At 44.6% G+C, this 27,121-nt stretch overlaps 1 protein-coding gene across 3 annotated transcripts in view; it reads right to left on the reverse strand.

The window, feature by feature from the left end:
• SETD3 (SET domain containing 3, actin N3(tau)-histidine methyltransferase) overlaps nucleotides 1-27,121 on the reverse strand; it is a 571,076-nt gene that overhangs the window by 434,869 nt on the left and 109,086 nt on the right. For 2 of the 3 annotated variants that reach the window (XM_078660141.1, XM_078660139.1), the window contains exon 2: nucleotides 3,579-3,684. In XM_078660141.1, coding sequence (XP_078516267.1) covers nucleotides 3,579-3,681 — 103 coding nt within the window. In that variant the 5' untranslated portion in view covers nucleotides 3,682-3,684. The remainder of the gene's footprint in view (nucleotides 1-3,578; nucleotides 3,685-27,121) is intronic. The other variant, XM_078660140.1, reaches the window with a different exon arrangement.

The following is a 27,121-nucleotide window of genomic DNA, read 5'->3' on the forward strand; positions in this document are numbered from 1 at the left end:
TGGCAGTCGGTGAAGGCAGTGGTATTAATTCATCCAGGTTTATGTCATTGAGCCAGGTTTGGACTAGTTGTTGCCTGGAAGAACCTTCAAGGGACAGACCTGAAGGACAAACTGTCCTGTGGGCACAAGACTGTCCCAGCTAACTGCCCAGTAAGCAAACATGATAACATCTGGGTTTAGGCATGGTTTCTTCGCCTCCTGGTAGCGAAAAGAGTGAGCCTGCTTCATCCCGATCTATCCCGAAACTGTAGACTGTAAGCACCTTGTCAACAGCTATCCCATGAAGTTGAAGAATCTCTACCTCGACCCCAGTCCTGGGATTCCAGGCAATCAACTGAAGAGGGTGACATGATTCCCGAAACATTACAATCGTCTCTTTAGCCATGCAGCTTCAGAAATATTGCAATTTGACACGGTCATAAAAACGAAAATAAATACTATTCAGGCCAATAGTCCACAGATAACTAGACAGCCCTGTGTCCAAAGTGGGTGTGCGCTCTGACAGACAGGTCTTGTGGGTTTTAAGATACACCTTCCCCCACCAACCAACTCTCTGGTCACCTAAGAGACACTAAATGTCGACACCTTAGCCAGCCATGGTTCCCCTCCACCACTCAAACTAGCCTCATGGCAACAGGACTTGACCCAAGAACTATGCCTCTTCCAACAGGTCAACCCCCCCCCCCCCTTGGACGCCTCCGGCAGGACCCGAACATTTTGCTTACTTTTAAGAATGGTGAGGACCTCATTTGTTTGAGTGGTGGTCCTCTGGACCTTTTTGTTTTTGCAGCAGGTACACAGTGTGCACTGCTGGGCACATTCCAATCTCTAAAACTGAAACCCAAGACTAAAAGGATCATTCATTTGTTTGCTTTAATAGAACTCTTTAAAACACTTAAGTTTTGCAGAAGTGGGCACTTTTGAATAGGCCGGAGCATGGGTGAACCTTCCTCCATAACAATCGCCACGGAACTCAATGTTTAATTAAAGCATAGTGTCTAGCACTAAGAAGCTTCTAATACATTTGGTGGATGGTTCTTCGGCCCAGAAGTTGTTAGACACTATTGGTTTTCACTATGTTTACTGTGTGGAATACTTTACTTATCTATAATAAAGTCATTTTCTTTCCCACTAGAAAGAACTACCTGGATATCACAGTTACTTAGTGAAACTTAAAGTTACATACAGTTTCCAAACTACACCATCTCCGGGTGCAAGCATTTAGTACGCAACCATACTACTCAGAATCAAGTGCTAAAATGGAGTAACTTATCAATCTGTAAGAGTACAGAAGCCCAGTGATAAATCACAATAACTTTCGTAGTGATTTACCAGTAGCCTGTGTGCCGTTGGGGGTAAATGGATCACACAACTGTATAGACCTTCACTCCCTTTCGGAAATCTAAAACAATTTGCTCCTTTATATTAGTGTTAACGTGATCATCCTACCTTACTAGCTCCCCTAAATAGAGCACATCTTGCCATTTCTGCCTTAAAGTTTCTCTCCTCCTGTCTCTGACTGCTCTTACTCTGTAGCCTGGCATCCCAAACTTAACACATCTAGATCCCTTCCTGTTGTAGCCCCTCAAGTATCAGTCATGTGTCTCATGTTTTTCCCTCTATAAAACACCTCCCTGTGACTTTATCTCTGTTATGACTTCTCCCACCATTAACATTTGCCAACAACACACAAATATTTTCTCAACGTTCTTCCCAGCTTCAGGAATGCATATTGGACTGCCCACCCACTAATTCGCCACTTGATGGTACCATACTCTCTCATGCTGAACTCAATAATCAAGGTCCTGTCTTTTCCTTATTTGCCCACACCGATGTGCTTACCTAACTCAATCCAATTTCCTTTTGACTCGTTAACCTTTGCCTTTGCCTCCTCTGCCAGAAATCTTGAAGTTCTATATGACCACTTTAAGAGACAGGAATCTTTTATCACTGTGAATGCAGCACATAATCAAATTCTAAATATAAGAAAGATCCAACAGTTACTCCATTGTACAATGCCAAAGCATTAATCAATTATATATTACAAAGTAGACAAATGCAATAGTTTACTAGCTGGTATCCCCCTAGAACTCTTCCCTCCAACTGGATACAGTTCTTGCCTTTAGTACTGGAACCTTATTTAACCTCCTAAACACACCGCAACTTATCAAGATGGCTGGCTGCCAAAATCAGGGCCATCTACAAACTACTAATACTGATCTTCATGGTTGCACTTCGTCCCTGAATTGCAAATCCAACTATCCTACAAGCAACACTCCAACCTGCAACCCAAGATCTACCTAACAGCACTTCTCAACTTCAACTAAATTACCACATGTTACATCTAGATTCCATTTGTTCTATCTCTTCGCAACCCTTCAGTTCCACTCATTTTAATTTCCTCCGACATCCGAATGTGCACCTCACCACTGGACGTTAAAGAACCATCTGCTACTGAAAGGAAAATAGCAATGACTATGTAACACTACACTGTCTTCGCTCATTGTACGCATGTACAATATTTAGGAACCCGCAATTGATGTATAAAAGTATGTCTCTAATTTCCTTTTCACAGGAGACCTGTGGCATCTCTAGCCACCTGTAATAAAGAAGTGATGTAGCTGCTCAACGGTGATATGTTATTACAATTGAGTTATGACCTCACAGCCAATGCTGCCAGAGACAAGAGACAAGGTGAAAGCAGTTCACAGAGCATAATTACAGCTGCTGGTTAAACAAGGAAAGTGAGAACTGGCTTTTCCTTTTTCCGATATGTTTTTCTGAAAAGAAACCATGATCAGTAGAAAAAAGAAATGTATGGCAGATTTTTTTTCCCAAGCTAAATATCATTACATCAAAGATAAAATATCTGCATGTTTCTACACTCTCTGAACTACAGCAAATGTATATGATTTACAATAACAATGCTATAATATTTTTTTTTAAATAACCCTAGATGCACTTTGGAGCATTTGGTTCACAGTACAGATTCTGCTTTTATTCTTCCAAGTCTGCAATGAGACTAAGGAATTAAGTGATTTCTGAGAAGAGTGCTGATGTCACAAAGTATTGTAAGGCTTAACTATCATCTGCCGTACATAAAAAAGATATTGCAAATTACTTAGCGAGTTCCATGATCTTATGAAGGAAAGTCTCAGCTATTTTCTTAGAATGTACTGCAGAGGGTACTTTATCTGCTATATTCTAAGGCATTTTATACATTTAAACATGTTGCGTTGCTCATCAAGATATAACACCACCTTTGCTATCACTCACATTTTGGCTTATGTCAACTATCCACATGTTTTCCTATGTACCGCCAATGTCTGTACGTATAGCATATCTCATTTGAATCCCAATATATATAAAAAGACATCTTGTTACCCAGGGCAGATATTTTTGTTTTCCCGTTTTGCAGTGACAAGATTTTTAAACAACAAAATCTGTGACATACCAATGAAGTAAAACTCCATGTGCATAACCAAAACTAACTTAAATAAAATCTACTATTTAAGCAACAAAATCTACTATTAAAGCAACAACTGATCTTTGAACACATATAAACTTAAAAAACATACTTTGTAATAATTCACTGATGAGACTTAGCATTTCTTTCGGTGACACCGTGGCCATGGGTCCAGTGCCCGAACGTTGCGTCTTCACGCGACTCTTCTTCCCCATCTTCTGAAAAGGGAAGAAACGCTCAAATAAATTGATGAACATCACAGAAAAACAAGGTCATTTGAGTTATGGTCACAAGCTATGCTATCGATCTCATCAGCAATTCAATATTGCAGTCTTCATATTCTACAGATGGTATCATACAAAAATACATTTTCAATGTTAAACGATATGTGAAGGTAATTAAAAAAAGAACCAGGAACGCTGTTTCAAAGAACTGATGACGAAACTGAATATTATAATTTTAATTAGGGGCTGTGAAGGAAGAGAATATAGATATGTTCTGTGTTCATTACTTGGGGAGTATGAATATTTCCAAAATACTGCAGTAGTCCCAGCTAAACGAATATATTAGCAAGAGTTGGCCAGTGCTTTTGGCACACTGAAAATAAATCAGGGAACTGTGCTGTACACAATCTAATCAATCATTTGCGTATGCCTGAACCTCAAAACTCATCTGTTGAAACAGTTTAAGCGACTTATGCCTGTGAGAAGTTGCCCTGGGATATGCTGTCCACTAATTAAAGTGGGCACCCTGCACCAGTTCAAACGACCCTTATGATATATGAGGTCAAAGATAATCTTTAGACAGCTATCCTAGTGGTATCTGTGGAGAGCAGCCTTCAGGCTTAATCTTGAAGGAATGTAAAGCAGCTTGTTTCACCAGAATAATCACCTCCTGAAATTATTAAATGAAAGGAGAACCACACAGTAGTTATATGAAAATATGTATTTATTAATATAACTCTCTAGTATCGCACGGGGATAGAATACACAGCAAACAATACACTGTGGGCTCCAGAGGGAGACCGAACCATATACTAAAATAGTGGTATAACAACCACGACTAGGGTCAAGACCAGGTCTAGAACATGTAGAATCGCTGGGACCCCAAGGAACCACCCAAAGTGAGTAGATGGGGATCCCCACGGAGGAGCGGTGCAGTGTGCTACCTCGACTGCGGGCTTTGTACAATTCTATGGGGGAGTCGCGGTTGCAATTTTCCAGTTTAAGGACCCTTCTAGGATGACTTTGAGGAAACCCTTTGGAACTTACGAAGTTGGAGAGCCACCCCACCTGTGGATACCGTGGTACCAGAGTTACCTATCCCAGAGGAGCTGGGTACATAGGTCTGGAGTGGTGTAGGAAACTGCTGTCGTTCTCAATAGAGGACTGTGAGAAAGTACTGCTGCCGTGAAGCTGAAAAGAGTCCGGTGGAATCCCAGCTGGGATTCTGGTAGAAAGCAACCTGAAAGCAGAGAGGACAGAGTCAGGGTCCCTTCAGTGTGACCAGCGGCTCAGAAGACGAATGCCCACCGATGTCGGGTGCTTCAGGTGCAAAGAACGTATGCTTGACTCTGCAGCCACGAGGACCATGAGACGACGATGACCAGGAGCCAGATGCGAGCTGTCCCACAAAGGATATCGAGTGCTGACGGGACGGTGTCCGGCTGGAGCACCAACAAGACTTGGCAAAAGCAACCCATGCAGGAAGGTCAAGCAGGTTACAGTGTGGACCAACAAGGTCCAGGAGATTCACCAAGCATAGGGGAGTCAGGGCACGACTGGAGCAACCAGGAAAGCCCAACAGAATTCGATTTGACCCTCAGGCTGAATGACCAGGATTCGCGAGTCGACCTCGAGCAAGATCACAAAGTACCAGCCCACGGAGCACTCGGTGCGAGGAGGCCGGAGTTCTTTGGTGGAAAATACTGCTCAGGGTCAAGACTACATGAGTCCAATGCACAAGCTCGGGAATCTCCAACAAGCATATGCACTTGCAAATAGACGCGGTGCACAGGGGTTCAGGTTATGCAGTCTCCGCGAGGGATACTGGCTTCAAACTTGCTGAGAGGGCTGATCAACCTCAGTGACCTTCGAAACCCACCTCCTGTGGTACTGGAGTATTCAGAGTCCGCAAGAGCTCGGGAGCAGCAGACCGGTCAGTTGTGTTAAGGTGCCTGTGAATGCAGGGGTACAACTCCTTTACACCAAGGGAGATTCTTGAGTTGTCCTTAGAGCACCACAGGTCCTGCATGGAGCCTGTATGAAGCAAGGGCACATACAAAGCTTTGGACGGAGAGGGAGACAAAGTCGGGCCCAGTCGAAGTCCAGAGTGTCCAGACGGTCGAAGGTCAGTGGTTTCTTCTTGTAGAATCTTGTCCACGTCATATCTAAAGAGCTACAGTCAGGTAAGCCTTTTGTACCCACGGGAGAGGGTTGGAAAGATTCGGGGGACCCTCCTAGGAAACGGTCAGGACAGAGGGAGGTTACTCCCATGTCCTTTGTCCAGTTTTGCGCCAGAGCAGGAGCCAAGGGCTCCCAGAACTGGTTTGAGCTGGACTATGCACAGGGACACCAAATGTGCCCCAGGTGTAGACTTTCAGGCACTCTCAGAGTGCACCCACTCGCCCAGCCCTATACACTAAATCCTGTCTGGGAGGTGGTCACACCTCCCTGTGACAGGATGCCTACTGTGCTGTGTTAGAAATTGGATTTTTGGTAGACTGGGGCATGTGCCAAAGCCAGGCAGAAACCACCACTCTAATCAGGAAAAGAGAGTTACACTCCTAAAATAACCCCTGCTCACCCCCTTGGTAGCTTGGCACGAGCAGTCAGGCTTATCTTAGAGGCAGTCTGTAAAGCATTTGCACATACCCAACAGTAATACAGTGTAAGCACTACAAAAGGACACCACACCAGTTTAGAAAAACATCCAATTTTTTTATATACTTAAGACAAGACCAAAAACAATAGAAAACCACAATACAGTACTTAAAAATCTTCAGTTATCAAAATATGCTTGAAAAACATTGCCTTGGTGTCGATCGCTCCGTTCGGAGCTATCACACGCCATGAACAAACAAATCCAAACAGTTCTGGCTGACCGCGGCGTTGCAGGCCACCTACAGTACCTATTAGAAATGCAGGGCGTCGGCGACCTCTTGTTGAGCTTCCGAAAGCACGGAGTACGCAGGCGTCGGTTCCAGAGATTGGTGCAGGAGTCGTCGGGGCCCTCCAAGTTGCACGCGTTGCAGATCGAACTTCTCTCTGTTGAAGTCAGCGCTGACGTCGATAAACGTCGGGTGCTGCGGTGCGAAGTGCAGCGGTGCGGTGCCCTCAGGTTGCGGTGAGAGCAGTGGCTCGGTGGCGGCCTCAGATGGCATCGTCAGTGAGACCAGGGTCGCAATGCGAAGTGAATGCGGTGCTCGTCGCGGTGCTGGCAGATCGCGGTGCAAGAAGCAGCGTGGTCGTTGCTGAAGCGCTGTTGTCTGGGGTCAATGGCGCCGGCAGGCCAAGGCTGCTGTGCGGGATGAGGTGGTGCATTGTGTAACTTTACAAGCGGTGCCCTCGAACCACGGTGCAAGCAGTGGCGTGAGGCAGCGTCGTTGGGGATACCAAGGCGTCGTCGTGAAGCGAGGTGGTGCTGAGGGCGGTGCCCACAGGTCATGGTGCGAGCAGCGGCTCGGTGGCGGCGTCAGCAGGTGTCATCGGTGAGACAAGGGTCGCAGTGCAGCGTTGCAACGGGGCCCTCTGCGGTGCCTTCAGGACACGAAGCCGGCAGAGGCGTCGTCAGGTTGCTTTTTCTTATGTTGCAGCACAAAACACACAGTCCCCAGTGCTGAGGGCAGAAGATCTTTAAGTCTTTGCTGTTCCGGAGACTTCCTGAACAGGGGACAGGCTCTACCTCAAGCCCTTGAAGAAACTCACAAAAATAGATAGCAGAAAGTTCAGTCCAGCCCTTTCACTGCCCAAGACAGAAGCAGCCACTACAGGCCAACTCAGCAAAGTGGTAGTTCCTCCTCACAGCTTCTCCAGCTCTTCTTTTCGGCAGTCTTCTTGGTCCAAAAGAGTTCTATAGTTCAGGGATCTAGGTCCCAATATTTATATCCCAAAATCCTTTGATCTCTTAGGCAGAGTGTCTGTGCCCAGCCAGAACCAGTTCTGCCTTCTCTGGTGTGACTTCCTGGCAGAAGGTGGAAACGGCATGGTCAGAGGCAGACCAGGCCCTTTGAGGTGCAAGGGAATCTCCTCCCCCTTCCCCAATTGCACCCCAAGTAATTCAGCCCTTTCCTGACCCACCCAGACTATCTGGAGCCACTCCTGCTCCCCCGCCTTTTGTCATCTAAAATGCAGAAAGGCAATTCACATTCCAACAAATGCACACGGGATGACTGAGCAAGAAAATACCTACTTTCTAAAAGTGGTATTTTCAAACACAGAATGTAAAAATCAAATTCACTAAAAGATGCATGTTTAGATTCTGAGTTCAGGCATACTAAACTTTATTTTCCTACCTAATCCCCAGGCCAGTTATGTTTATAAAGATGTTATAAACAAACTCCCCATTCTGTCCTATGGGTAACAGGTAGCCTTGCAATGGCGAAAAAAGAAATTGGCTGTAATTCACTATAAGGACATGCCACACACACCAGGGCATGTCCTACCTTTCACATACACTGCACCCGGCCCACAGGGACACCTTGGGTCAACCTTATGGGTGGCTGACATGTAAGAATGTAAAACAAGCATTTACAATGCAATGGTCTCGGCATCATTAAAGGTAGAGCTAGTGGCATTGCTCGTGACATTTTTTTTAAAAATCATAAATAAATGGCATTGTCATTTACAATGCCAATAGATTAATCGCTCGCAAATGCATGACCTATTGCATTTACACCCACACAGAGCCACACACACAAAGCCACCCACACACACATACAGAGCCACCCACACAGAGCCACTCACACAGTCATTCACATAGAGCCCCCTACACAGAGCTACCCTCACACAGACAGAGCCACCCACACAGAGCCACCTACAAAAAAAGCTATCCACGCAGAGCCCCACACACACACACAGAGCCACACACACACAGTCCCACACACAGAGCCCCACACACACCCAGAGCCCCACACACACCCAGAGCCCCACACACACCCAGAGCCCCACACACACCCAGAGCCCCACACACACCCAGAGCCCCACACACACCCAGAGCCCCACACACACCCAGAGCCACACACACACCCAGAGCCACACACACACCCAGAGCCACATACACACCCAGGAGAGGAAGCACAGCGAGGGGGAAGGGAAGCAAGCACAGCCAGGGGGCAGGGAAGCAAGCACAGCCAGGGGGCAGGGAAGCAAGCACAGCCAGGGGGCAGGGAAGCAAGCACAGCCAGGGGGCAGGGGAGCAAGCACAGCCAGGGGGCAGGGGAGCAAGCACAGCCAGGGGGCAGGGAAGCAAGCACAGCCAGGGGGCAGGGGAGCAAGCACAGCCAGGGGGCAGGGGAGCAAGCACAGCCAGGGGGCAGGGGAGCAAGCACACAGCCAGGGGGCAGGGGAGCAAGCACACAGCCAGGGGGCAGGGGAGCAAGCACACAGCCAGGGGGCAGGGGAGCAAGCACACAGCCAGGGGGCAGGGGAGCAAGCACACAGCCAGGGGGCAGGGGAGCAAGCACAGCCAGGGGGCAGGGGAGCAAGCACAGCCAGGGGAGCAAGCACAGCCACGGGGCAGGGGAGCAAGCACAGCCAGGGGGCAGGGGAGCAAGCACAGCCAGGGGGCAGGGGAGCAAGCACAGCCAGGGGGCAGGGGAGCAAGCACAGCCAGGGGGCAGGGGAGCAAGCACAGCCAGGGGGCAGGGGAGCAAGCACAGCCAGGGGGCAGGGGGCAGGGGAGCAAGCACAGCCAGGGGGCAGGGAAGCAAGCACAGCCAGGGGGCAGGGAAGCAAGAACAGCGAGGGGGCAAAGGAGCAAGCACAGCCAGGGAGCAGGGGAGCAAGCACAGCCAGGGAGCAGGGGAGCAAGCACAGCCAGGGAGCAAGCACAGCCAGGGGCAGGGGAGCAAGCACAGCCAGGGGGCAGGGGAGCAAGCACAGCCAGGGGGCAGGGGAGCAAGCACAGCCAGGGGGCAGGGGAGCAAGCACAGCCAGGGGGCAGGGGAGCAAGCACAGCCAGGGGGCAGGGGAGCAAGCACAGCCAGGGGGCAGGGGAGCAAGCACAGCCAGGGGGCAGGGGAGCAAGCACAGCCAGGGGGCAGGGGAGCAAGCACAGCCAGGGGGCAGGGGTGCAAGCACAGCCAGGGGGCCGGGAAGCAAGCACCATAAAAGGGAAGTGTCGCTAGCTTTACGATCGTCTGAAACGAAAGACATAGCTCTCCCAGGCTTACAACGAATTACTGAAGGCAAACGCGTTTAACGAAAAGTAAAAAACGGCTGAAAATTATTGCCCAATACGACTGAGTAGAATATTTAACATTCACAATGTATAAACAATTAGACGCCCGCTTTAGCATTATAATATAGTGTTCTCAAGTAATACATTATTTGAAGAAGCATCCATGCTTTTGCATTTTATGTTTGTTCGCACCCTCAATCAATCTAAAGAGCACTCCACTTCAAAATGGGTAAACGCAGCTTTTCCTAGCATTGCCGCAGATAAGGGCGTCTACTGTAGGCCTTCTTTACTTTCAAAGTCGGTATGCCCCGCCTGTAGGGGAGCGGCTTGATGCCTTTGATGAAAGAACCTAAGCAACGGTGGAACTTGAAAAGTAACACGCTGGGTATTGCTCGCTTTCTCTCCGCGAGCGGGAAGCAATGATTTAAAGTTAAGGATTTTGGTCACCGTGGCTGTACAGTAGCACAAAGAGGCCACTCGCACAACAGGATTGCAGATCATTGCATCTGGTTGTGTAGTGAATGAAGGCCGGTAGTGCACTTGGACTTGAAATAGCACTGATGCCACTGCTCAAAGATGAGTTACTCTTCGCATTTGACGGGTCTGGGCATGGACATGCAGGCAGACCGTAGCAGTGGCTTGCAGTAATAGGAGACAAGTGCAGGTTGGAGGGGTCTCCAGCGGCCGCTCCATCCTTTATTTAAGCCCCCACGCCCGAGGCCGGGATCCCAGAAGCGTACGGTCGTCCAGATCCCTTCACCTGCATCACCGCCGCAGCTCGAGGGCTCCGCTTCAGCATCGAAGGAGCTGCACCCGGATTGGTCGACGGAGACGAGCCCCCTCAGCAGCACTGAGGCTGGGTCCGTCAGAGCCGCGCTGCGATTGGTCCGCAGGCCAACGCGTCATCGGCCATCTAGAACGCTGATTGGAGCCCGCAGCGCCGCGTCATATTCAACTCGCGCCCTGATAGGCTGCTGGGCTGGCTCGAGCCCCCACGAAGGATCGTCGGATCGGGACATCGGAAGGAAACCGACCCAGAGTGACCGGAGGCCAGATTGCAGAGACCTACGCTGGAAATACCTGCGAGCTGCTGCCCAGAGTATCCCAAGGTAAAAGCGCGCGCTCGGCGGCACGGGGGTGATACCAGCTCCTCTCCAGGCCGCAAAGCGTCGCAAACTTCAGATTTGGGGGCGTGTTCGGAGTTCTAAAAAGGGGCGTGGCTAAAAAGTGGAAAGAACAGCACAAACACGCCCCCGAATCCGAAAGAGACAGAGCTTCTTTGGAGGGACGCCTCTCTCCTCCAATGGCTGGCCTCCGTTTAGGAAGCCAGCCAATGGAGGAGAGACCAGGAGAGAGGCGGGTTTAAGCCCCCTCACTGAAAGACAATAATTCTCCGACTTCCGGCTGGCAAGCCAGCCGTCGGTCCGAGACCTAAAAAGGGCTGGACGAACCTGGTTAAAATTCAAACTTTTTAAAAGCGTTGTTAAAAAAATGTCTGCGAGGTACTGCATAAAATGTACAAAAAAAACAAAGTGTAGCAAATCCTGTGGAGACAGGCCGTCGCAGCCACATGATGCTAACACCTGACCTCTACAGCTCCCTTTTGGAACAGCAAGTAATAAATGGAAGAAATCCAATCGGAACCTGGACAATAAACAATAAAAAACGCTTTTAGGTCGACAGTGGCCCCAGAAGATATGGCTCTTCTAGTGTCAAAGTAAGGTCTAGTAAGAACAAGGTTTCTTTACTTAACATGCATCACAGATTACGGCTCACAAAGTCATGCTGATGTTGTAGTTCAGCACATCAAAACTTTAATAAGCACCGCTTAATAAATGGAATGGGCTCATTGAGAAACAAAAGGGTTGTAGTGGAAAAAGAAAAAAGAAAAAAAAAGGGTTGTAGTGGTTGCAAGGATGCTGGTCACAAATGTGTTATGTAATTGTGTGTGTATGCAGATGACAAACTGTCTCTTTCCAGTCTGTACTGGTTATGAGCAACTATGTCCAAAATCAAATGTTTGTGTGTTTGGCACTTGCCATTGTCTAAATGTGCGGTGAAGGAAGCAAATGTTTGTTAGACGTCAGTGTGCTGAAACTAATTTCTGGTTGGGTGGCTCTGACCCCCGGAAAAGTCTGTAAAATGTGGCTATGGAGTAAGGACTACTTATCTACACTCAGCTTGGCCAATCCAACCTCACAAACTATATACATGGAGACTTAGTTCCTCAACAGTTGCTAACACAATGCCAGAAACAAATGGACCATGCTCTACAAGTGTCTTTAAAAAGTACCCCATTGACTGAATAACTCTAGAGCAGTCTAATGAACAGCTTACCAGGGAGTGAATCTAAAGAACAAGAGGCAGCAGCCATCAGTCCAAAACATAGCTCACTTCTACAACTGTAAAAAGATTTAGACGCACATATCATAGTAGGATCCTAAAAGAAGTCACATATTTAACTGTAGATTTAACTACACGAGCCTCGCTGGAGGTGCCTGGTCCTCCCCATCCCTTCAATCTTATGGTAAAGTCTAGCTCCTACATAACTTACCGTGGGCCTCCATGTCTTCCACTGGACCTGCACCCCAGAAGTCACTGTATCCCCTAACTTGCGAAGAGGGGGCTACTCGCAACATGTACCAACCACAAAGGAGGCTGCGCAAAGAAACTGGGAGTCAAAAAACAAACTGCACTGCGAAGGCACAGCTACCTCTTACATTTTGTTTGCCTTCAATTCTTGCACACGTGCCACCATTGCCTACGTAATGTTTTTGTGTTTGAGTGTCCTCCATTTATTGACGCTTTTGTAACCTGCACACGTCACTTTTTTCCTCCTGTAATGCACCGTTTGCTACCTCTTGTATTTTGTTGGCTCACGATTATCACTTTTGCCTCATGTAATGTAACGTTTGCTCACTTGTAATGTTCTCATGTATCAGATCTGTTCCTATTGTGAAGCGCTCGGACACCTTCGGGTAAAGTCCGCGCTATATAAAAATGCATAAATAAATAAATAAATTCAAAGCCCTACGCATACCCCATCCTGCGATGCGCCACCCCAGGGCACACCCTCGTTGCCCTTCGGTGCCCATCTTCCCTCTGTCCTGCATTCCTCTTCTCACCCACACTTCCTCACCTCTCTAATTGACTTTCACCCCCCGTCGGACCCTGGGACCCTCCCTTGTAGCCGCTCCCTGCAGGCGGACACCCACCTTCCTCCTCGCCCATCAGCTCTTCCCTCCAGGTGCAGCAGAGCAACATCAGCCTCATGCGGCAGCCGGCTGCCCCCCGGCCAGGCTGGGCAGGGGATCGGGGGTCCGGCACCGGGGGTCTCCCTGCTCGGGGTGTCCCTGCCTTCGTGAGTGTTCCCCAGGGTGTGCTGGGGAGGGAGGGAGGGGCGAGAGGGCTGGAATCTGTTGAACGGCAGAAAAGGAGAGCAGGATGGCCAACAGAGGCAGCAACCCTGGGAAAGAGGGGGGGGGGCGGCGACCGAGAGGGGGAGGAGGGATGAGGGCATGTGCTGGGATGAGATGGGAATGGAACGAGGGGTGGCAGCTCACCGGGAAAGAGGGCATCCTAGATGAAATGAAGAGACCCCGGGCTGCAAGTAATCAAGAGAGACGAGGAACAGAAAGAAGAGAGGGGTGCAGGGGGAGCCTCAGAGGCATGCAGGGGCAGTGAGGGGGAGGGGGGCGTGTAAAGATTGGCAAAGAAGGGGGCTCACGGGACCATCTTGTAACTTTACGTTTGCTTTTGTATTTTGTTCACTTGTAATTTTCTACTCATGTATCATTACTGTTCGTTCCTATTGTGAAGCGCTCTGACACCTTCGGGTAAAGTCCGCGCTATATAAAAACGCATAAAATAAAATAAATAAATTTTTTAAAAAACTGTTAGCTTCTTTCACGCATCACCTGAGTTTGCGTGCTTTGTTGCATGCAGACACCCTGTGCTAAGAGTATGCACTATCTTGTGCGATCGCCCACTGGATGCCAAGGCAAAACAACACCGGAAAACGCTCTAACCCAAACACCCGCACAGCTCCCGCTTCCAGAGGCAGCCGCCGCCTCTTAATCCGCTCGAACCAATCGGAATAGAAATTTAAAATGACCCATAGAGGACAAAGAGTGTCTGACAGGGATTGGGTGGCTGTCCTGGCCCACAACGTCTGTAATTGGTTAGTCTAGAGAAAAGCCAGCCCCTAGGAAATGTATTAAAAACAAGCATCGCGAATCCGGGCCGGGGAGGAGACAGGGGGGCGGGGGATTGGAGCGCAAGGGCTGCTCGCACATGCGCTGTTCCGGCTCGTGCACAGTGGCGGCGATGCAGACTTTACGGGGCTCGTGATCAAGACGGAGTAAGACGGAGTATGCCGATGAAGACACGAGACCAGCGCAAAGTCACCACAATTGCTGGTAAGTGGGGTATGTTGAATGCTGTGTTGTTTACGGGTCCACTAAAAGCCTGGTGTAAGTACAGTGTCTGCGCGAAAGTTAAACTGCATGCTTTTGCCTCGGGACAGGAGATGTGCGCGTGGCTGGACGTGCGCGTCCACACCAGAATCGGCGCGCGTGCCCCTGTCTGTCTCCGTTGAGAGCGAACTCGGCGACAATAGGTCTCGATGCCGAGACCTAAAAAGGGAAGGTGAGGGACTGGCAAGTGTGCGCACGGGCCAAGTCGACATGGCAGTTATAAACTGTGCGCAGACTCCGCAATGGCGGGTCTGAGTTACCTTTTCAGGGCTACTCACATGGGTGGCACAATGAGTGCTGCAGGCCCACTAGTAGCATTTGATTCACAGGCCCTGGCACACTTAGAGCACTTTACTAAGGACTAACAAGTAAAGCAAATATCTAATCATGAAAACACCAATTTATAACACAATTTACCACAGACGCACTTGCACTTTACCACTGATCAGCCGTGAGAAACGTGCGCAGAAACACTACGCCAGCGGGAGGTCAGAAAGCAGAAATTCAGGGGAAACACGCCAAAGGATGCCAAGTCTAACATGCTGCCTTCCTCTACTCGAGCTTGGCTCAGCAGCAGGAGGAGGGCAGAAATGTGTCTTTGGTCGGCAGCATCCATTTTGTGCTGACCGAGAAGGCTGCCACTGAATAGACTTGTGACCTCATGAAGCTTACTTCAGAAGGGTGGAATTATACCTCCCACACTGGTTGCCGGTGTGGAGGTATGATTCCAAGGTGTTTGATACCAAACACAACATGTTTTGCTTCAGCCGTTTTTAGGTCGAGCTGACGTTAGCATTCATGCGAAGCATGAATGCTGTCAGCTCGACAACTAATATGATCCGTTTTTAGGAGAGTGGACACCAAAGTGTTACGAGCGTTTTCAGTGCCGGATTTCACCTCGGGAGCGCGCAGCATTGTCTGCAGTGGCAGTGTCAGTTTCGCTTTTGTATTACTTTCGTTTTTTCCGAGGCTGGCTGAGGGTAGCTTGAAATGAACAGGCTTGCTTTTTTTTTTATTTCCCAGCCCCGAACCGAATCAGGTATCAGAGCGCTTCACATATAGGCAGCCCCCACCCCCCCCCCCTCTGCATGCGCACACACAGGCGAGCGCAGGCACACGGCAGACACTCGCTCACACACACCCCCCTCCCCCACAGTCACACACACACACTCCAGACACATACACACGCGCGTGACCCCCATCCCCACCACTTACCGGGCTCTTTTCGGCGTGTTCAGTGTCTCATCGCTCCACTTCTTCCTCGGCTGCAGCGGCGGCGGCGGCGGTGGCGGCGGGCGGGACTTCCTGCTGGATTGCAGGCCCCGCCCCCGTCTCAGGCAAAAGTGCCTGACTTCCGTTTTTTTTGTAATGTTTCTCATTATGTTTCATTTCTGTTCCTAATGTGAAGCGCTCTGACGCCTTCGGGTAAAGTCCGCGCTATATAAAAATGCATAAATAAAATAAATAAATAAATAAAAATCCCCCGGCTCGCGCGCAGCCCTTCTCCGGCTGCTGCTGTCTTCGCCCGTGGGCGCGCCCCCAAGTCACGTGACGGTCGCGCGCGGCCCGCTTCCTTCTGTGAATGGGAACCAGTAGTTCCCGTTATTGGAGGCAGGATAGAGGCTGTGCCGGGGTCTGTCGCAGGAGAAGGGGCTCTTCTTCTATCATGGGCAGCCACGGACAAACCCGCTCTGCCCCCGAGGCTGCCATGCACCTCCTCCTTTTCAGGTAAGACGGAGTTTACTGTGGCATGTTTGCACCATTGTGTGCGTGCGTTGTGTTGTGTTCCAGTTTAATATTTCCGTCTGGGTTTGTGTTAGCCATGTGCAGTAAGAAGAAATCCGTCACACACAGTTGTACCCTTGTCCACCTCCCTCCGCCCGGATTGGCAGGCAATGTATCAGTCCTGAGGTGTGCCAGAGCGAAACCTATGCCAGTTGGAACTGGTAGGCGTGGTGTGAGGTATGGCAAATGTTTTCTACGCCTGTTGGCTGCCTGCGTGGTGCCCATGTTAAATCATGCACGAATGTGCACACCTGTTTCTCTTTCCGGTCGAGTGTATAGACTTGCTGCAGTGCCCGAGGTATAGTCTAGCTCTGCCACAGCTATATATTTCGTTTCTATGCTTAAGTTCCTGGCTCATGACTCGCTGATCTCTTGTTTTAGAACTTGTGCCCTGCCTACAGTGGTGAAAATCACCTTGAATTGGTATGTGAGCATGGCTCGGTTGAATACTGGGGCACACGGGAGATCACAGGAGTGCAACAGTGTTCTTGAGGTGTCTGCGGAAACACCCAGCTGTTTTTCGCCTCCTTTGGAAATGTCCCAAACACTCCTGGTACTGGTGGAAAAGTGCATTTGACGACATAGATGCTGTTTGTGAGGTGCAGCGCCTACGCTTCCAGTGTGTACACTGATGGCCTCCCAAAGCAACAAACATTTCCACTCTAATCTGTGAGGTGCCAACAATGGTGTCAGTGCAGCGTGCGCCGCATCAGAATATACTGTCTTTGTGGAGCATGGACAAAAAACCCTGGACAGAAAGACTGCCCTATGGAATCCGGGAGCAACTAAACGCCCACGGACACGTTGTCTATGTCTGTAGATCAGGAATGAGAGGCCTTTCGGAAGGTGCAGGTCCCTTTTATTCACTTCTTGTCTACTGCATTTGCTGAACTAACATGGCCGTGTACCTAAAAGTTCTGCACATCACACCCTAAAGCAGACTCTTACGACCTGGACACTGAGCACTACAGAAGCAGAAGCAGGGGGCGTTGTTTGGAATGAGTGTTGTGGTTCCCTCTTGCATGGAGAAGCCGCCGGCTGGGGATGGTTCATCGTCCCCTAGCAGTGAGGCTGGAACCATACATGCTTTCATGATTTCATTAATAGTTACAACACATATTGCATTACAAATGCTATAGGTGTCACATTTGCAAAAGTTATAACTATTGGCATTGTAAATGGCAAAGCTATTAATTTTGCTATTTTCAAAAACAAAACATAAATAAAAAATGTGTCATTTACAATACCAATAGCTCAAACTTTCCTAATGCGAGACCTATTGCATTGCAAATGCTTGTTTAGATAGCATTTACCATGAGGTTATAATGCACCTCTACCTATATGTCCGGCTGAGTCACGGACAACCCAGGAGAATGGTCTCCGAAGGCTGCAGAGGGGCTCTGCTCATGCAGTGCCATCCTCTCACATAAAACTCAGCACCCTGCCTTTAGGATTGTTAAGGCCTGCTATAGGGGTGACATACGTTTTATTTGTAGTGGCCTATAGATAAAGTGAACCTATATCTAAGTAAGTGGTGTAAGCACCTGCTTGCACAGGTTGCAGTAGCAGAACTGTAGTTCCATTTTGCATGGCCTCTCATGGGTGGTATAATACATGCTTCAGCCCATGGGAGGCCTCTGGGGCACCTATGCCCTGGGTACATGTGTACCATATACTAGGGACTGATAAGGGTACCCCAGTAGCCAATCTGGAATGTACCAAATAACAGGTGTGAAAATTTAAAGGAGAAAGCAAATAGACTGGGGTCCTGATTAGTAGGATCCCAGTCAGACTAGTCAAAAACCACAAAACACCATGCAAAAAGTGGGGGTAACCATGCTGTCAGTTCCTACCTTCCTACAGCACCACAAGTAAATTTAAGAGCAAGGACAGTGGTAGGCCTATAGAGGTTATACATTTTGTTACTTGTATATACAATTCAAACGTTGATTGATCAAACGACAATTTTTAGTGAGAGACAATTCTAGTAGAGAAAGGCGTTTCGAGGATTACAGCGTTAGAGACAATTGATAAGGTCCCTTTAAAAATGAAAACTGATTTCTCAGTAACTTGTCCCCAACAGGCATGATTACATTTTGGAAGTTAATCGGGATCCGCATCACTTTATAAAGTCAGGTGCACGTCAAATGAGTGACTGACCAACAGTAAGCAGACAAAGTGGTAAACAGCATCAAGAAGAAGAACACACAAGAGCAATCACAGACAAATGACAACGAAGGGAGCTTGGTAACGCTGAACAATGGACGGGTATTACCAGTGATCCAGCGGGCTATAGAAAATATATCATAAACTACGCTACCCAACTTCATAACCTATAAACAAAATTCTATACTAAACATGGACCCATTTATGAACCTGATATATTTTTGGGCCTACTGAATCAGGTGGTCAAAATAAATCTATATACACATTATTTACAAACTATAAACATTTTATACATTTGCAGAAAGAATATTGTCATTAGAATAAAACCCAATCATTTAAATGACCACTATAGGCGACGTGATCTAGCTAAAGGTAACCTATACTTCTAAATAACCAAGACCAGCTTGTTTGTCAAAAGTAAGATTTTATTTTCTAAATTATGGTATATATGTTGTAAGTTTTAAAAATGAAATTTATTTGCAATAAAGCAAGCATGATGGTAAGAAATAAGAAAAGTACAATTTAAGCAATTGAATCAATTTAAAGAAATTATATAAAGTTTAGCATTTCTAAAACCTATTTCCCTAACTGAGCTAAATAGACAGAAATTAAAGTAAAGTTCTTTGAGGATTCTTACGTGCTCCACGCAAAGTCCAGCAGCACATCACCCTCATCGGAAAGTCAGAAAGCAGCAGCCAGCCCAACCCTAAGGGCATGACTTTTTATACCTTTCTACGCTAACTAAACTAGCAAAGGAAAGTTTTCAGAAATACTCGACGTCCCATTGGCTGAGAGTGACAAGTGACATGTCACCCGATTCTTAAAAAGTTCCACAAAATCATGTCTTACAAAGACCATTGTCTCTTCCACGTGAAGCCAGAGGCTTCCTGCGATTGCAACTTTGTTTTAAGTCATCCTCGCAGCTTCCATAGTCTTATAGTGCAACTTCCGCGGATGCCAAGTTAAGGACTGACAAAAAGTTCATTTTCGACCTTGGCCATGTCCGACAGAATGATGTCAGCTCATCAGTTTTTGCTTTGTGAATGCAGCTTCAATAAACGTTTTAATTCAGAATGGGCGTCTCGTGACTTTCTGCAGAAATATGGATTAGCTCTTTTTGTGCGGTTCAAATAGCTAGGCCTCAAAAGCAGGCAACTTATGATTTCTAGTATAAAACAAACACAAGAAAAGTATTAATGTAAGAAATAAAGTATATTCTGTATCCACCCCATGGTTTACTAATCAATTAACCCACCCGATTAATCAAAATGTTACCTAGCCATTGCAAACAAATAAAGCAGCGTTTATATTTACCAGTCTCCGTTTTTCTATGAGACCCATATGCACCTAGAATAGTAGAAATGACATCACACAGACAAGAAAAAGCAAAACAAGCACATGCTTATTTTAAGTATGCAGCAGTTAGTAATGACAAAAACGAAAACAATAAATTATTTTATTATTTTGCACGAACAAAAAGATGCAACAAATATGCACGTTTATGAGCACACATGTTAGTCCCCCCACGTGTAAAGTTTAATCTAGGTTGTATTAGCACGACATATCACAAATCATTAATAATTTTATTCATGTTGTGGAAATGTGACTTCGCGAGTTTAAACAAAATTTTGTTTTCTATCTCGCTCCATCAACTCCCTCATCTGGTGATTAACAAATCACCACACCAGCACTCAAAATTTTGATAAACTAAATTTATAAGAAATCGATTCAAATTCATTGTATTAGTAAACCTAAAAGTCTGTTTCAGCATAATCCTTGCAATTAACATGACGCTCTCTATGTAACTCCTGCAACTCAATCTCTCTTTCCTCTTCTTTTCTGAGTTTATAGATTCTCTTCTTTTCTCTCAAATGCTTCTTTCTTTTATGCAACAAACAACCTACTTTAGTCAAAATAAAAATGAATACTATTATAATCAAAGGTGCCAGAATCTTGCCAAGAATTGAACTTCCGATATTATGAAACCAGTTTTTAATTGTTTGAAACCTATTTGAAAGTTTCCCAGTAAAATCTTCTTCTTCTAAAGGAATTATTTCAGAATGCATTTGTGTAATATTCTTAATATACATTTCAATATTTTTACTTTCATCCGGTATATATGTACAGCAATGTTGGACATGTAAAATGCCACAGACTCCTCCCTCTTTTGCTAGGAGTATGTCTAAAGCAAGACGGTCTTGAATTACCATGGATCTAATTGCAATAACTTCAACATTCACTAATTGAAACCCATCAGCAGTGTCAGTTGATAATCTATCAACTATAGTGGACAATTTTCTGATTCTCCCTGCATTTAGGGTTATACCAACAAAAGGTATTACAGCTTGAAAAATATCTCCCAGAACTTCAGTAAAAGTTTCTCTTTTAGCTCTATTTACATAATTATGAATTTTAAATAATCCTTCTGAATCTCTGTCAACATGAAACACTTTAGGAAAAACAATTCCCACATAACAAGTTCCATACCAATGGTCTGGAAGGTTGTAGTAGGCTTTATCACCACAAACAAAATAAATTCCAGGAAAGATAGGATCTTTTCCACCTTTAAATCCCCAACCTCCCATAATCTGATAAGTATCTTCACAGTTGCTTGCACCTACAAAATAATTATCAAAAAGTGTGTTATCTCTTCTAATGCAAAGTTTTCCACTAACAGGTTTGTCTATGTGAATTGCAATATTTTCAAGCATTTTGCCATTTAGTTTCTCATCCTCTTTTTGCCAGAAGGATGACTTAGTTTGCTTGACTAATTCATTTCTCTTATAAATTGCTCTTCTCTCCTCAACCATATTCAGAAATTTCTTTCCTTCAGCACTTAATTTACATGTTAGATTATTCTTGTAAGCATACTCATAAGTGAGTTCATTAGTAACAAGGAAATATTCTCTCAATTGTTTAGCTTTCTTATGCTTATTTAAAGCATTATCAATCTTGACATTAGCAAAAATCTCATCATAATTTGAATAGTAATATTCTAAACGACCAGTTTGATAAAATAAACTAGTTAATACACTACATGTAACAGCATAAGTGAGAGGAAGCATATCATATGTTACTCCCTCAGAAACAGAAGCGGGTAACTTAACGCATACATAACAATCCTTTGCATCCATTACTTTTACATATTCACTCAAAAGCTTTGTGAAAGTATTACTTGAAAAATCACCTATTGATTTATCTTGATGAATGTTAGGCTGATGATCAATAACCTTTGCAGATGCACTATGTTTAGTTTGGCTAACCAGAGCTTTGCTTGTTATGTTAACTTTGTGTAATTCTCTATTCATTTCTAAAGGTATGATCACAGCTAGTACCAACCAGAGCAGAACTAAAATGAGCAGACACACCAGAGTCATCTTACAGCATCTTTTAAAAACAGAGCATTTTGAAGTGCTCTCCTTAATGTAAGGCATTTTTAGGTTAGTTTTAGCCTCAAAAATAAAATTAAAATAAATTTTAAAATTTATATACACCCCCCTTTTAAAATATATTTTTCTTTTATAACCCTAAACAAGATTTCTTCGACCTTATGTCATACATAAGTTTTCTTCTACTAGACAGTTTTTCTTCGACCTTGTGTCAACTAACAGGATTTCTTCAGCCTTATGCCAATTTAATAATTTTGTACTTCAATCATTGTCACTAATTTCTTGGATTTCGTTTTCTTCTTCACTACTATCATATATGTCTATAACAGGTGGAATTACTAAGTAAGTCCACTCAGGAGACTTGTATTTCTGGTTTGGTCTAATTATTCTCTTCCCTTTTCTCGATATTACTTCTATTTTTCTCCCAACTCCAACTTCTTTTCCAGGACTCTTTTGACTACTTATTTCTTCAACTTGTTCTATTGGCTTTTTGATTAATCTCACTCTCAACCTTCCACCAGGCCAGAAGTCTGCTTTTCTCACGTACTTTTTCTTTGGTTCAGAATTATTTGATTCTGACTTCCAAGTCCTTTTCTTTCCGTTTTCACTTCCACCTTCCACGTCACTTTCCTCAGTTTCGTAGTCTGAAATTTCAATTGACTCAGGAACTTCTCTATACGGCAATTTCACTCCTTCAGGAACTTCACTTTGTCTTCCATCACTGGTACTCGGTAATTCGTTCTCCTCCTCTTCCTCAATTACCTCTAGCTTCCCAGATTTCGGATTTTTGTTCCTTACTTCAGAGTTTGTTCTCTGCCTTTCGATACTCTCCTGGTCTGAAACTTCTTTCGGTTCAGCTTCTTTGTCTTCAATATAGACAACCGAATCCTCAGTTATCTTTCCTTTTAACAGATTCTCTTCACCTTCAGAATCTATTTCAATTATTTCTAAGTCTTTTCTTGTCAGATTTCCATTCACTGGCACAGTTTCCAGATGTCGACTTTCTTGTCGATCTTCAGAATCTGGAATTACTTCACCTTCTGTTCTGTCTTCTGCTTCAGAATCAGAGTCATCTGTTGTATCACTTTCAACATCAGAATTCTCAGGAGTTGGTATTGGAATAGTATGACTTGGATGAATCCAGCGCTTCAATCCTCTGCACTTTACAGCATTAGTAGTGATCAAAATTACCTGCCTAGGTTTCTGCCATCTAGGAGATAGACAATTCCTCCTCCGATGTACTTTCGTTCTGACCCAGTCTCCAGGTCTCAGATCATGTGTCAAAACTTTGTCATTTGATTGTGCTTCAGTTCCCACCTGATTAGATACAGAAGTTACCATATCAGATAACCTTTTACAGTAATCCAAAATTGCACTGTCATTTATACTCAACAGTTTACCTACAGGTACAAAAGCTTGCCTCATAACTCTTCCCATCAAAATTTCATGAGGACTCAAACCTGTCTTTTTATCTGGTGTACTTCTTATTGACATCAAAACAAGTGGAAGAGCATCAGTCCACTTCACTCCTGTCTCTAGACACATTTTTCCAATTCTGTTTTTGATAGTTCCATTTATTTGTTCAACTACACCTGATGCCTCTGGTCTGTATGCACAGTGTATTTTCTGCTCAATGCTCATAGCTTCGCAAATTAACTTCAACAGTTTGTTATCAAAATGACTTCCTCCATCACTCTCAATAGTAACTGGAAAACCGTACCTTGGGATGATTTCTCTGAGCATTAGTTTAGCTACTGTAATTGAATCACAATGTCGTGTAGGAAAAGCCTCCACCCACCTTGAGAACAAGCATACAATTACAAGTACATATTTCAAACAATTGTGTAAGGGCATTTCAATGAAATCTATTTGTAACCTGGTGAAGGGACCACCCTCTCGACCAATTATTCCTGTCCCCACCACTGATTTTCTGTTTGGATTCATTTGTTGGCATGATAAACACCTTTGACAAAAAGATTCTGCAATGGTTCTAAATTTGGTATTGAACCATGTTTCTTTAAACAGTCTGACCATAGAATCTCTTCCTAGATGTGCAGGACCATGATATAATCTGGCCATGTCAGAAATCATGCAATTTGGTAAAACTACTCTGCCATCTTTGTAAACCCACACTCCATCTTCATCACGTTGTCTACAATCTGATCTTAACCACTGGTCTTTTTCTTCATCATCTGCTTCGTTTTGTAAATCTCTAATCTCATTCCATGTTTCTACAACAGTTGTTAGCATTAATGAATTTGAATCAGTTTCTGTACTTCTATTCCGATTGTAAGAATAATTTTTCCTTGCGCAGTACTTTGCTGTTTCATCTGCGAAGGCATTTCCTTTGGAAATATAATCAGTTCCTCTAGTGTGTGTTGCACACTTGACTATGGCAATTTCTTTTGGCAATTGTATTGCTTCAATTAATCTTCTAATGAAAACTGCATTTTTAATTGGTGATCCTGTTGATGTCATGTATCCTCTCTGTGACCAGAGTTGTCCATAATCATGCACAACTCCGTACCCATACTGACTATCAGTAATGATGGTAACTCTTATATCCTTTGATATTTCACATGCACGAATTAAAGCAATCAATTCAGCCACTTGTGCTGAACGAACTCCTTCAAGACATGATGCTTCTTCAACATCTTCGACTGTACAAACTGAGTATGAAGCTTTCAAGACACCACCTTCGGATCTTAAGCATGAGCCATCTACAAAGTAGACAAAATCCGATTCAGGCAAAGGTCTGTCTTTGATGTCTTTTCTTGGTTTTGTGCAGAATTCCATGACATCTAAACATTCATGTTCTGTCTCGATGTCATCAACAATTTCAGAATCAGGCAGTAATGTAGAAGGATTCAGATTCAAACATCTTGAAATCGAAACATTATCTGCTCCTAGTATGATTTTCTCATACTTTGTCAATCTGCTACTTGTTAAATGTTGAGTCTTACCTCTTGTCAGTAATATTTCAACTGAATGAGGCACAAAAACTTTCACAGGAAATCCCATAATGATTCCTTCACTTTGTTCAAGACTGATACTTGTAGCTGCAACTGCTTTTAAACAACCTGGTAATGCTTTTGCAATTGGATCAAGAACTGCAGAGAAATATGCAATAGGTTTCTTTAGGTTCCCATGTCTCTGAATTAACACAGATAATGCACATCCTTCTCTCTCACTGCAATACAGTTCAAAATCTTTCTCATAATTTGGCATACCCAAAGCAGGAGCTTGGCATAAGCTCTTTTTCAAGTTTTCAAAAGATTCCATCTCAACATCATTGAGAATAATTGGATCTTTTACATCTGATTTGGTCAGTCTTTGTAGTGGTTTCGCAATTACTGAAAATCCACTTATCCATTGTCGACAGTAACCTACCATTCCCAGGAACATTCTGACCTGTCTTTGTGTTCTTGGTGGTAACATTGCTTGAATCATTTTTATTCTCTCTATTGTTACTTGTCTTTTTCCTTTTGCAATTCTGTGACCAAGATATTTCACTTCCTGTTTGCAAAACTGTAGTTTTGCTGGGGACACTTTATGTCCTTCTTCTGCAAGGCGATTTAACAGAATTATTGTGTCTGTTACACAATTTTCTCTTGTCTTTGCAGCTATTAACAAATCATCAATATACTGCACCAGCGTAGACCTACCTGGTAAGTCTAAATCTTCTAATGATCTTTTTAACAGTTCGTTAAAGATTGAAGGACTTTCTGTATAGCCCTGAGGGATTCTTGTCCATCCAAGGGTCTTACCTTGGAATCTGAAAGCAAAGATTTCATAACTGTCTGGGTGTAGAGGAACAGTAAAGAATGCATTGCAAAGGTCAATGACTGTGTACCATTCAGCATCATATGGAATCTGAAATAGAATTACTGCTGGATTTGGAACCACAGGACAACATGGAATAACAATTTGATTAACCTTTCTCAAATCTTGTACTATCCTAAATGTTCCGTTAGCCTTTTTAACTCCCATAATTGGTGAATTACAAGAGCTACTCTTCATTTCTTTCAATACACCTTGCTTGATTAATTTTTCAATTACAGGTGTAATACCTTCAATTGTCTCTGTTTTCATTTTATACTGTGGAGTATTTGGAAATTCTATTCCCTGCTTCAATGCAATTTTAACAGGATCTACGTTTTTCATCAGACCCATCTCATTCCCAGTAAAATCCCATATTTCAGATTTCACTGTTTCTTTTAGCTCTTCAGGTAAATCCTTTTCTTCAAATGTAGGAAACAATTTTGTTTCTTCTGCTTCCATCATCATCATTGTCATTCTGTACAAACCATCTTCCTCCATTGTTTGTAACTCAACTCCTTCAGGAGAACAATATATTCTGCAATTCATTTTACATAGGATGTCTCTACCTAATAGATTTACTGGACTACTATTACAAACCACAAATCTGTGTTTGTCTCTATAATTTCCAATTTCAACTGGTACTGGATCAGTTAAGTCTGTTTTAATTTGCTGATTACTTACTCCGACAACTTGGATGGTATCCCCAGAGAGAGGTAGGTTTTCAATTTCCACTGATCTAACAGTAGAACGGGTAGCACCAGTGTCCACTAGAAAAGTGATGTCTACATCATTAACTTTCCCGTTTACATAAGGACCAGACTGGTCAACCTCAAGAGTGGCTCCAACAACACACTCTTCCTCCTCTCTCGGGCACCGTCAGCAATAATCATCAGAATCACTGTCTTGGCTTTCTGTTAATAAAAATTGTTGTGAAGCATTTTGCATTTGAACCCTTTGCTGCTTTTGTTGTTTTTGTGGTTTTATTACCTGTTCACATCCCTGAAATCCCACGTTTGGATTATATTTTTGAACTCCCCCACAATTCGGAAAAGGTGGTTGTGGTAACTGGTCCTGACGATTATTCACCTGTTGTTGTTGCTGTTGTTGTAATTGTCGCTGAATATTAAATTCATTTAACCCCTGTTGCATCGGTAGCTGTTGTTGCACGTTAACACCATTCTGCATCTGTGGATTCAATAAGGGATTCTTTAAGTTTCTAGGAGGATGAGGACACTCGTCCCTCCAATGTCCAATTTCGCCACAATTAAAACAAGGTAATCTTTGTTTCAGCTCTTCTATCTTTGGGCTAAATTTCTTTTGGAAATTATTACCTTTAAACTTTCTTTGTATCTGGTTCGTATTTCCAGTTTGAACAAAATTAGTGTTCTTATTTCCCATGCTGGCAATCTGTTGCTCAGCTACCTTTACCTGTGCCCACATGGCTTTCTCCTTTAGCTTCTTCTGTTTTACTTCTAATTCATCGCTACAATATTTTGCCTTTCTCAGAATATCATCAATAGATAGTGCTTGCCATCCGACAATACTAGTTCTGATCATTTCTCCAATTTCAGGTTTTAGTCCATAAACAAATCTATAGATAAAATGACTCATGTCTTTCT

Source organism: Lissotriton helveticus, chromosome 9 (genome assembly GCF_964261635.1).
Source record: "Lissotriton helveticus chromosome 9, aLisHel1.1, whole genome shotgun sequence".
Lineage (NCBI taxonomy): Eukaryota > Metazoa > Chordata > Amphibia > Caudata > Salamandridae > Lissotriton > Lissotriton helveticus.